The sequence below is a fragment of the Nannobrachium achirus genome (assembly GCF_963921795.1).
Source record: "Nannobrachium achirus genome assembly, chromosome: 3".
Taxonomy (NCBI): Eukaryota; Metazoa; Chordata; class Actinopteri; order Myctophiformes; family Myctophidae; genus Nannobrachium; species Nannobrachium achirus.
This window is the reverse complement of record NC_137812.1, coordinates 21,705,424-21,718,301: the sequence shown is the minus strand read 5'-3', so window position 1 is coordinate 21,718,301 and position 12,878 is coordinate 21,705,424. Positions and strand designations below refer to the sequence as shown.

Here is a 12,878-nt window from a genome sequence, read left to right as displayed (position 1 = left end):
TGAAAGACCACATCTTTGAAGGCTTATATCTCTGGATTGTGTCTTTAGGGAAGCGGCGCGAGTTTTATTTACGGCGAAATCGCCCAAAAATGATCTTTTAGATGACAAAATGGGAATAGCCATTCTGTTAGCATTATCATCCGGGACATTTCCATGACGTGCATGAACGTGAGCACGTGAGGTCCTGGAAGGTGAGGTCCTGGAAGCTAAAGCGCTCGCCTATGAGAGATGCACTGGCATTCTATGGCCCCTAGAGGGCGCTGGCACTCAATGAGTTAAGTGTTTGAAGGGGGTCCCTGGCACAACACATGTTCAGGTCTGTGGCCAAATATACATCAATTTGGCGGTCCTTGGCACCAAAACGTCTGAGAACAACAGCATTACGTGACCAACCACTGCCTGTACATTACATGATTGATGAAGAATATTTCATACCATTCTGTCCCTATATTACCGGCTGCCTCGCACCGTAGAATAACTCCATATAAAGACACATCATATTGCAAAGACAGCGAATGAATGGCTGTGCCCTTTGCATTCACAATGCAATTATTTTCACATTAAAACAGAGAATGGGAGACTGACAGATGGAATTATTATGCGATGCACTGTGAAATATAATTTGCGGAGCGAAAGCTGCCACTATTAGACCTTTAGATCTATAGCCACAAATGTGTATTTTGTTTGTGTAAATGACAAATGAAAACATTTCATTACAGTATGATTATAGTTTGTATTTGATTGGTAATGCAGTTTTAATAAATATATATGTGTTTCACTTACTTTTTTGTGTTAATGTATTAAACAATGAATTATCGTATATCATTTTTTATTGTCATTGTTTGTTAGGTCTTGGAAAAAGTAGCTCTTGCCTTAATTATAATGAATAAATCATAACTAAATAATGCTTGGCCACTGAACAGACTGTAGTCACCATTGAATCCATGCCACGTTTGTAGAAAAGTTAATTCCCTTCACGTAATTGTATTGTGTTCGTCTCTAAATTGACAAAATGAAAACATTCAATTGGTCTTATTAGTTTGTATTCTATTGGTTAATGCATGTACTGTATGTCTGTTTCCTTCAGTTGCTTTCTTGGTGTATGCATGTGTTAAACAATACACTGTGTTATTGCCATTGTTTGTCATTGCTTGTCAGGTCCTGGGGAAATTAGGGGGGAAAAAATTCCAATTTACTGAACCGACTGGAGCCAACATCAAATCCATGCCAAATTTGTAGAGACAGTGCATTTCTTTCACAAATCAAATGCAAACTCAGTCAGTAGACCACACTAGAATGAACCTAAAGCTTAAACTATAACAGCCCAGCATTAAGTAAAATGCCATGGTGTCGTAGTAAATCAGTGTCATACATATTCTGAAGAAAACCTGGAGACTTGACGTTAAGTAATTGGGTCTTATTGCGACCGTCAGGTCGCAGTTACTATCAAAACCTCCACCAACTGTCAGTCAGTCAGTCAGTCAGTCAGTCAGTCATTCAGTCTGTCACATCACTTCACACTTTTGCCTTACTCATATCTTCGCCCACCGTTGCCCCTATCCATGCAAAACTTTGCACACACACTCCTTGGCTTATTCTCACATGGCCCTCTTCTAGCGCCACCATGAGGCCGATTCTTTCAAAACAAATCTTTCGACACTGCTCCTACAGATTTTGCCCTAAAATCACGCAAAGCGGCACACAGTATCTCTAAAGTCATGTCATCAACATGGATCTGTCCCATTTCCCATATTCCCTCCTGATTGGCTACCATTGCCTTCTAAAGTTTGTGTATGCGACCTGGCGGTCGCTTATCTCCCGATTAGGGAGTTTACTGGTGATCAAAATAAGAACATTATAATCGTATGTAAAAGACTTGCCACAGATAAGGCGAAGTCTTTGTGTCCGTGCAGGGGCGTCACACCAAATTCTGGGCCCTGGGTGCAAGGATTCACTGCGGGCCCCCCATGAATGTTAACTATTGAAAAATAGCAGATATACAAGCTCACAGCACGGCACCGAGTGCCGCGCTGCGAGCTTGTAGATCTGCTATTTATTTCTTTTTTAATTGTGAAAATGTGTGCCAAGAAACCTGTTTTCATGTCAGTGATGCTCAAACTTTTTCATGTGAAGGACTCAAAATATTTAGTTCCAGGGACACCCCCCAGAAGCAAAATTTTAGTTACAAATGTTCACTTAAAAAAATACATATATTCAAAGATTTGCGCACATTTTCACGACTTTTCAAAAATAGCAGATCTACAAGCTCGCAGCGCGGCACTCGGTGCCGCGCTGTGAGCTTGTATATCTGCTATTTTTCAATAGCTAAAGTTACTAGGGCCCCTCCACCTTGGGCCCTAGTAACTCAGTCCCACTTTCCTACCCCTTGTGACGCCCCTGGTATTGATGACCCCTGTGCAAATAGGTAGAATGAAGGCCAATGTATTGGAGCAAAAGTATAGCATCTCTTCATCACAAAACACTCAGGGAAAAGTCTAATGTTTGCTTTAAAACTCCTCTTTATCCGATTTATCCCCAAAAAGTGACTTAAGTAAATATAACAGGGATTACATTTAAAGCGTTACTACCCACCTATAGCAACAGAATACAGCTGTATAGATTAGAAATGCTTCAGAAATCACCACACATTATAGCATTCCCCTCGAAGGCTATAATATTCCTATTTAAATAATATAATGTAAATCTCTGTGTGTGTGTGTGTGTGTGTGTCTCTCTCTCTCTCTCTCTCTCTCTCTCTCTCTCTCTCTCTCTCTCTCTATCCATTCCTCTCCTCCCTCTCTCCCTCCATCTCTCTCTCTCTCTCTCTCTCTCTCTCTCTCTCTCTCTCCCTCTTTCTCTTTCGCCCGCCTGGAGGGAGGCAGGTATTAATTGAAGGGCCCTCGTTGTAATACTGTCTAATTGTTAATCACACCGGCTCGTTAGAGAACATTGTAATTGTAATTACAAATGCTCATTAGCGGAGGGTTTCTGTCGCTAATTGGACTTTGCGACCTTGGTAATCGCTCCAGGCGTATTAGCCTATCAGAGAGTGTTGCACACCGTGTGGATACTGGGGGAAAAAATAATAATAATAACTACGCAACCAAAGAATTAATTCAACAATTACTGCCTGGCATTGGCAGCACTAATATAAACCATAAGTCTTATAACAATCATATTTATAGCGGCTACAGTCTTTGGGAAATATGTTTTAGTTTTTTTTTCTAATCCCAGTGCTGAAACCAATCATGTGATTGCATGAACACCGCTTTTTGTAGCGCTTTACAATGTGCATTATCCATTCAAACACACGCATGCACGCACACAGACATGGAAGGACAATTACTGTGCTTAAAGGACCAGGTCACCTCTGGGACAACCAGATCTTATTTTATTGTTGTGTGGGACACGATCAACACAATCCTGAGTTATTTTTTGTGTTCAATCTGTGTTTTTAGATATTTTAGTATTTCAGCCGATTTCAGCATGCTACAACTGGTCATATGATGCATCATATGACCAGTTGTAGCATGCTGAAATACTAACATATCTAAAAACACAGATTGAACACAAAAAATAATTCAGGATTGTGTTGATCGTGTCCCACACAACAATAAAATAAGATCTGGTTGTCCCAGAGGTGACCTGGTCCTTTAAGTATTTCAATACTTCTACTCCACTTCGTCTGCAATGGTGCAAATGTTGTACTTTTGTACAATGTGTGGATAAAAGGCACCATATAAATGCACAACTTATGCTTTTACTAAATCACATTTTGACTTTTGGCAGAGCGTTTGTACACTGTGGTATTTACTACTTGTGCTTTTCTTTTGGCTCGGGGCTCAATGATTTGTGGAAATCCAATCCAGAGACCTTATCCTGGACGAAGGTTGAGACAACAGTGTGTCCGTACAGTTATTATAGGCCTACGTTTGTGCTGTTGCATGGTGGGACATCGTTCCATGCTCTTTGGAACACCCACTGATGACCTGTACCTCCTAGACTTGAGTCCTAGTCTGAAGACATTATGCAAGCTAGGTGTTATTCAGTCTGGTGCAGGCGGGACTCCCACACAACAAGAATGAAACAAAAAGACAAATTATTAATGAATTAATTATTTTTTGTGAAAGTTATAGTTCAGAAAGTAATAACAGCCCTCTAAAAATACACCATAATAACACATATGTTAACAGTAACACAGGGCGCCCGCTGGCCTACTGGTCCAGGCGCATACCACTTAGTCACTGCCACATAGGCATGAATGCCTGGCAGCGTTGCCGGTTCGATTCCCGATCCGGACGACCTTTGCCGCATGTCACTCCCCGTCTCTCCCCCCTTTGTCTACAGTCTAAAGGTGGTTGCACACTGCTGCGTTTTTCGGGCCGAATATCGGAGTGAATTTCGGAGCACGCAAATAAAAAATTCAACCTCACGTTATGTCAATCACGTTTGCACACTGCCGCCCGTTTCGCGCACCACTCGGTCCCTTGCTCTCTCTATCTCTCTCTCTCTCCTTGCCCTGAAAAACGCATTTCGCAACGAAAAACGCAGCAGTGTGCAACCACCTTAACTGTCCTGCAGTATGATCAAGTAGGGCAACGATTTACCAAAAATACAAAAAGTTAAAATACAGAGATATAAATTCTGTGCGTGCCTGCGTTTGCGCGTGTGTGTGCGCACCTGTGGTTAATATGTGAGGTTGGCTGAGTCAGTGCCACACTGTGAGCTCGTAGATCTGCTATTTTTGAAGAATCTTGACATTTTTAGAAAATCTTTGAATATATCTTTTTAAAAGCGAACATTTGTAACTCAAATATTTGCTTCTGGGGGGTCCCTGGAAGAAAATATTTTGAGATGGTGGTCCGTGGCCAATTACATGAAGGATTTAGAAGACATTTAAAGAATCAGGTCAAAATATTCAAATACTTGCACACGTTTTCAACTTTTTTTCAAAAAAATACCAGAGCTACAAGCTCACAGTGGGCACTTGGTGCCGCACTGTGAGCTTGTATATCTGCTATTTTTGAATAGTTAAAGCATAAAATAATGGTTAAATTAATTAGTTAATACAAACATAGACAAGCTCAGAGCACTTCCATTGTGAAGCATTGAGCTAGTAGATCTGCTATCTCCACTATCCATCGTGTGAATATTTGTACAGTGAAGTCTATACAGTAGGGCTTAAGTGGTGACACATACTACTTGCATAATACTTTCTCAAAACATGTCGCTAGAAATAGTTGAAGATGTGCAGATTGTGTGTGAATGTGGGATCAAAAGAGTAACTGTGATCTCAGTCAAACGTGTTTTGATTTTGCGCGATGAAGAACAAGATTAGTTTATCGGTGTGCGTGTCACGTTCTTTTCCTGTGGAATACCTGCCCAGGGGAGTACAGTGAAATGAAAACTCTCACACTTTTACTCTCACGCTGATAATTGCTTTTATTTTGCAAACGGCACGTTGTTTTGTCTCGCGGCTTATAAGCTCTCTCTCTCTCTCTCTCTCTCTCTCTCTCTCTCTCTCTCTCTCTCTCTCTCTCTCTCTCACTCTAGTTTGCTTTCTCTAGTTTTGTGGTTGAATAGAATCATTTGATCGTCATGTTTTTTCTTGTACTGCAAAAAAGGTTTTTATAAAGTGGTCTTAAAAAAGACAAATACAAAATTCTCTCTCTCTCTCTCTCTCTCTCTCTCTCTCTCTCTCTCTCTCTCTCTCTCTCTCTCTCTCTCTCTCTGTCTCTTCCCATCACTCCTATAGAATGAAATACATTTGGCATTCAAAAAGTCACGGTTGTTTTGATTCCACCGGTTCTGAAACACACAGCGAGCGTGACTGGCGAGTGTTTGCTGCTTTTATACTATGATGTCTCTGTCGGTTTGTAATTTGTTTTATCACAAACCTTCTCTTCTGGGGGTCCCTGACAAAAAACATTTTCAGATGGGTGGCTAAATACATCACTTTGGGGGGTCCTTGACATGAAGACATTTGAGAACTACTGGTATTACTAATATGAACTACTATGTATTGTGTGATTTCTGCAGTGGTGGAAAGTAACTAGGCTAAGTACTGTACTTAAGTACAATTTTGAGGTATTTGTACTTCACTTGATTATTTCCAATTTCCATTACTTTTACTTCTACTAAACTACATATTGAGTAGTATTTCTACATTGCAGTATTGATACCGCCATGGATGCTTAAGTCGCCAAAAAGAATCGGACGTATCACAGCAATCGGCGACTTAAGTTGTCAAACTGCGTTTCCGGTTGCAAACCCTAGACTGCCGTCTCAGATGCAAAGACTTCTGGAAAGGACGTTGTTATGAAATTCCAAAATGATCCCATGATCGCATTCTTGGTCAAAACAAGACCCTTTTCTACGGACTATAACAAAAGCATGGATGATCGTGGTGGGCACGGTGGTGCAGTGTGTAGCGCTGTCGCCTCAGTGTCCATACCCTAGGTGGGGTGGCGAAAGGGCCTTTCTGTTTGGAGTCAGCATGTTGTCCCTGTGTCCCCTAGGGTAGATATATAGACATATCCTGGTCTCTATACTGCCTCCCCCTGGCCAGCCGGGGCGCCTGATGGAGGGGAAAGGAACTGGTTGGAATAACGTGTTCCTTCTACACGTTATACGTCCAACCAGGGAACCCCCACCGGGGGAGGCTTGGACTCTTCATGCATAGAAGGAAGCATGAGGTCAGTGTCGGTCCATTGCTCTCCCCAGGTTGGCAGAGGGAGTGTAGCACCCAGGATTACAGTAGATATTATACAACAGGTAGTCGGGCTCTCAATGGAAAACAGGCGCTCCAACCGTGCATATAACGAGCACAGATGCAGATGTCTCTCATCAAGTAAAGAAATCAGCTGCGTTGGTCACGAAAGACAGCAAGCGCGCCTCTCTCCCCACACTATGCTAGGCGGCTAGGCTAGCGGTTTTCATGTGACATAGTAGCTAAATGTGGCATTAAAAAATTACAAATTCCTATCGAATATCTTAATAAAGAAATAAAGTTGACGTGTTTTTTTTTTAAGGGCAACAGTTGTATAATCGCAATATTACACTCGAGGGTCTGCATGTAACACGGTTATCCTGCACTCCAGCCCTACCTACGGAACTCGCCTGTCGGCTCGTTCCTGCAGGATAACCGTGTTATATGCACATCCTCTCGTGTAATATTGCTTAAATTGACACCGGGTGAAAGAAAATGGGTTAATCAATACCCCAAAATGGCCTCAAGTGGGCATACTGAACGGCTGGTTGATCGGATGCACCGATCTGATCGGATCGGTGAATTTACCTTTTGATCTAAACCACCGATTATCGCCGATCACGCTTTGATCGGCCCGATCCGATCCATTGCCGATTGATCGGTAACATCTCTACTTTTTTCCACCAGTAATAATGATTCCCTCTCTCTCTCCCTCTCCCTCTCTCCCCCTTTCTCCCCTTCTCCAGGCACTTCCTCTTCAAGACAGGTACGGGCACCACTCCCCTCTTCTCCACGGCCACCCCCGGCTACACCATGGCGACGGGCTCCGTGTACTCCCCGCCCACCCGCCCTCTGCCCAGGAACACCCTGTCACGCTCTGCCTTCAAGTTCAAGAAGTCCTCCAAGTACTGCTCCTGGAGGTACTGTCTGTCTGTCATCTATCAAATCTCTTTCCCAAAAAATAGCAATTCCATTCTGTATTGATGTTGGTATACCATTATAGGAGAGATAACAGGCAAATGTTACAGGCAAAATAACAGTTCTTCTACATTGTCTAATTGTGTAGACTTCTTGTAGATGACTGCTGGTCCCCAGACCACTGGTTGAAAACCACTGAGCTATCTGACATCACTGGTATTTCATTCAATGCTTGTTCTTTTTTTTTTTGCTACAATAAAAACCCTATAAGCCTACATCCCTGTGATGACGGCTGTCATGCATCGCTTCCATGAGGGAACGCGGAAATAAAACGCTTCTCATAATCGTTCGTGAAATAGAGAAATGGATAAAGTTTCACCTCAACACCGCCGGAGAATAGGGCTTTGTGTCGACGAGCGAACTGACATTTCAGTTCTAGAAATGACGTGAGAAATGTCATTCACAGACTGTGGAACGACTAGATACTGTTAGCGACGATGCAAATTCTCTGCTACAGTTATTTTGAGACGTGTTTTATTGGAGCTGTGTGCAGCTCCCTATACGTGGCTGTGTGGGTCTGTGTGTGTGTCTGTGTGTCTGTCTGTGTGTCTGTGTGTATGTAGCCTGACTTCGGCGCGTAACTAGTGCCGCACCATTTACGCCACTCGCGCAATATATACATCAAAATGTGCGGCTCGGCCGGGAATGGTGTTCTATTACCTTTCGTTCCGATCCGCCTTACCATGCCGACGTAATCGGCAAAAAAACACGCTTAATTGTCCCCATTGACTTATAATGGGACAATGCAAGAAATCACTTTCAAGTATTTTTCTCTCGTAAACCATAGGAGCTACAGTTTCAAACCTCGGAGAGGAGATTCATAATGATTTTAAGAATGAATCGAAAAATAATTACATCACTCGGCCTCATGGTGGCGCTATAACGGCCCACTTTACATTTTGCCCCGTAACTCTTGAACCGTAGATCGGAAAATTAAAATTCTTTTTTCCCTGGATTCCTTGGATCAAGACGCATCTCCCCATATAGGCCACGCCCATTTGCACCAGGATAGATTTTCCGCCATCTTGAATTTTCTCCAAAACACACTTTTTGCTCCTTTTCCTACATATTTTCTTCAAATGTCACAAAAATCGGTACACATGATCTACACACACACACACACACACACACACACACACACACACACACACACACACACACACACACACACACACACACACACACACACACACAGCTCCACTTCACACGGGTGTGATTTTTGGAGCTGTGTGAAGCACAGGCTCCCTATACGTGGCCGTGTGGGTGTGTCTGTCTGTCTGTCTGTATGTAGCCTGAACTTCCTAAACTTCGGCACGCCACTAGTCCCACAGTTTTGCCACCACACACTCGCGCCATATGTCAAATCGACCGGCTTACTCGGGAATCGTGGGCTATTACTTTTCTAAGAGAAAGGTTCTATAGTTTAATTGATATTAATTTATTAGTGAATTAATTTTCCCCATTGACTTATAATGGGAATCGCAAAAACTCACATTCAATTATTTGTCTCTCGCAAACCATAGGGGCTAGAGTTTCAAGACTTGGAGAGGAGGTTCATAATGATTTCAAGGATTAAATAAAAAATAATTGTGTCATTTGGCCGCATGGTGGCGCCATAACACCCCACTTTACGTTTTGGCCTGTAACTCTTGAACCGTAGGTCGGAAAATTAAAAATATTTTTTCCCTGGATTCCTTGGGTCATGACGCATCTCCCCATATAGGCCACGCCCATTTGCGCCATGATAGATTTTCCGCCATCTTGAATTTTCTCCAAAACACACTTTTTGCTCCTTTTCCTACATATTTTCTTCAAATGTCACAAAAATCGGTACACATGATCCACACACACACACACACACACACACACACACACACACACACACACACACACACACACACACACACACACACACACACACACAGCTCCACTTCACACGGGTGTGATTTTTTTATTTTGGGGCGGGAGGTGGCACAGATGTTCACTTTCCGGCTTCAACCGGTGTTCCAGGGATCTAGTTTGTCTGTTGATCATTAAATATTTACAGCTGTATTGCCTAGGTTTTGAGTTCCTCATCCGCTGTTACAGTATGTATCTCTATAGAGTTAGGGTAGAAGTTAGGAAAAAGTTTGAGAACCACTATAATCAAGAGCTCATGAGCTCTTGAGTAATAGTTGTGGACAGTGGAGGACCAGTGTTGGACAATATTACTCTGGAGTGTAATAGCTAACATATTACTCCTTAAAAAGTAATAATATTTTATAGCTTATTACTTTTGCCTGAAGAAGGTCTATGACCGAAAGCTTGCACTTTGTCTAAACTGAAAATAAAAACTTGACTTTGCACATTTTTGAGTGTGCTCTCCGCACACTCAAAAATACTACTTTTATTTTTCATTCTATTGTTTTGGGCTCCAGCGCCTCACCTGAATACTGCAGATGAGCGGTGTTTTTTTCAATATAGCTTATTACTAGAAATTGGAAATACTCAAGTAAAGTATACAAATACATCAAAATGTTACTTAAAATGTGCTTACTTAGTCAGACAGACAGACACAGACAGACAGACTGTGTAACATATAAGCATTTGAAAATTGTTAGAGTCAACACTCTGGCCGCGTGAGAGACGAGATCAGCGGTTTTAAAACTTTTTTTTTTTTTTTTATGTCATAGACCTCAAATTGACTCATCGGGCCATGGACCCACCACTGGGATTCCAACATTAACAGATGTTTTGGATTAAATGACATTAAATCATCTTAAATGTCATAATCTTCTCGTGAGAAATGGAGCCATGCGTGGGTGATATGGAATAGAACAGTCACTCCAATTCTATTTTTGTGTTTGTGTTGGAATAATTTCAAGTGGATTGAGTTATAGTGAAATTAAATGAGTCCTCATTGGGGACGCGTTGGAAGCCCCTATAGCACTGGTTCTCAAAGTGGGGTCCGGGGACCCCCCAAGGGGACCTTGTAGGGGTTCCAGGTGGTCCCCAGATAAATATCTCGGAAAAAAATGTATGTACCGTTACAGGTCTTTGCAAGTTTTACTAATGGAACCAAATGGACCCGTAAGGTTCCATTTGTTCCATTAGCACCCTGCCACACAAGAATTAAATTCACACCCAAGGATTTCACAGAGTAGATTGAGGTCCCAGAAATAACACATCCTATCAAACTGGGGTGGTCCGTGGGACTAATGCATATCAAACTACTGGGGTCCTCGAAATGAACGAGGTTGAGAGACACTACCCCTCAAGGACGACCTGGGAGGACCCCAGACCGCCGTGCTCGAGTTCACAGCCCACTCTTATAAAACTAGTGAAAATAGCAGATCTACAAGCACACGTGCTTGTAGATCTGCTATTTTCACTCTTTTAAATCATTTTTAAAATGATAAACACAAAACGAACGGGTTTTGGACATACAGGGTTTCCACCCGACAACAACGATATTTAACAACGAAAGACGGCAATTAGTGACATGCGTGTGTGTGTGTGTGTGTGTGTGTGTGTGTGTGTGTGTGTGTGTGTGTGTGTGTGTGTGTGTGTGTGTGTTACAGGTGTACAGCTCTCAGTGCGGTAGGACTGTCTGTACTGCTGTCCATCCTCCTCTGTTACTGCATAGGTAAGACCACACACACACACACACACACACGCACGCACACACGCACACACACACGCGCTCGCACACACAGAGCATTTGTCGGGGTATTTTGGCAGAGAGCAGACATAATTACTTTTCTATGCCTCCCTCAACGCTACTCTCTCTCTCTCTCTCTCTCTCACTCTCTCTCTCTCTGACACACACACACACACACACACACACACACACACACACACACACACACACACACACACACACACACACACACACACACACGCTCTTAACTGTTCTAAATTCATTCCTTGTTTCTTCTTTTCCAGTATTCTTTTGTTTCATTGCTTCTTCCCTCCTCTCTCTAACGTGTCAGTTATCTTTCTTTCTCTCTCTCTCTCTCTCTCTCTCTCTCTCTCTCTCTCTCTCTCTCTCTCTCTCTCTCTCTCTCTCTCTCTCTCTCTCTCACTCATAAACATGATGTCAAGGAAGGCACACTCTTGGAGGCTGTTGTGGAAAAGGCTTTATTAAAACAGGCTACATCATCAGTGAACAATTAAAATGCATGCCTACATGTTCAGCCCAAAACGGCCTTCCTCGGGGAGAAGAAGAAGGTCATTCTTTGCCCGGATTATGGATTTGATTTTTTTTTATGATGATTTGGCTGTTAAATATTTTCTTTCTCTTGTTGCCTGCAGTTTTTTTTAACCACCTTCCAGCAATTCCAGCTTCACTAATCATATTCAAAACATAGCTCTCCTATTTGTTTCTGTTTTCTGTATTATTTGTATTGTTCGTTACAGAAACATTGTATCAATATGTGGTCTTTAAAATTATTATTTTTCCACTCGAGTCTTTACACGGTAAATCTTTTGTCTGAATTCAACTCCGATCCTCTTTGGAAGTTCATGTGTATGCTAGACCAGGGGTCCTCAACAGGGGGTCTGGGACCCCTGGGGGGTCCTCAGAGTTACTACAGGGGGTCCTCCAAATCTTTGTGTCATAGGAACTTGTTTTTTTCCCCCTGTCTTATATTAAACACTTGTACCCTAGCGTCCATATCCTGAGAACTTTAGCCAAAAATAGCAGACCGGCTATTTCCGGCAAAGAGCTTTGGAGGGGGAAAAGAGCAGACAGTACAGTGTAAGGTCAAGTTTATTTAAGTAACTATTAAGTATTGACCGTTCAAGTGGTTAAATATCTGAAAACACACATTAACTCATACCTCGCGATCCCCGTAGAGACCGTAGATTTCCCGCTGTACCGCGCTGCCATGCCCGTAGAGCCCGCAAAGTTTAATTAGCTTTAATCATTATGAAAGGATTAAAAGTATTAGCGCAGATTTTCGCTGATTCTGGCTCTTTAGGCCCGCCCCCCTAACTGTATCCGGTCATTTCCGGTCTGGACCGGATCCAGCTTTCCGTATCCAGTCTGAGCCTGGGCCATAGTCCCGCCTCCATTGGTTTACTGTGTAACAGAAGTGGAAGCTACTGGGCGATGGAACGCTCGTTTTTCAATCGGATTTTTGCGTTTGGAAACTTTGATCCAGTCTCTACACGCCTGGATTATGATCCCCGCACATATCGTGCGTTTTGT

At 42.6% G+C, this 12,878-nt stretch overlaps 1 protein-coding gene across 1 annotated transcript in view; it reads left to right on the top strand.

Moving 5' to 3' along the window:
• Positions 1-7,507: 7,507 nt before the first annotated feature.
• Positions 7,508-12,878, top strand: part of LOC308281719 (teneurin-3) — a gene marked incomplete at its 3' end in the record, with an annotated part of 198,473 nt that continues 193,102 nt past the window's right edge. Inside the window, exons 1-2 of the mRNA XM_080721996.1 lie at positions 7,508-7,629; positions 11,248-11,312. Coding sequence (XP_080578122.1) covers positions 7,523-7,629; positions 11,248-11,312 — 172 coding nt within the window. The 5' untranslated portion in view covers positions 7,508-7,522. The remainder of the gene's footprint in view (positions 7,630-11,247; positions 11,313-12,878) is intronic.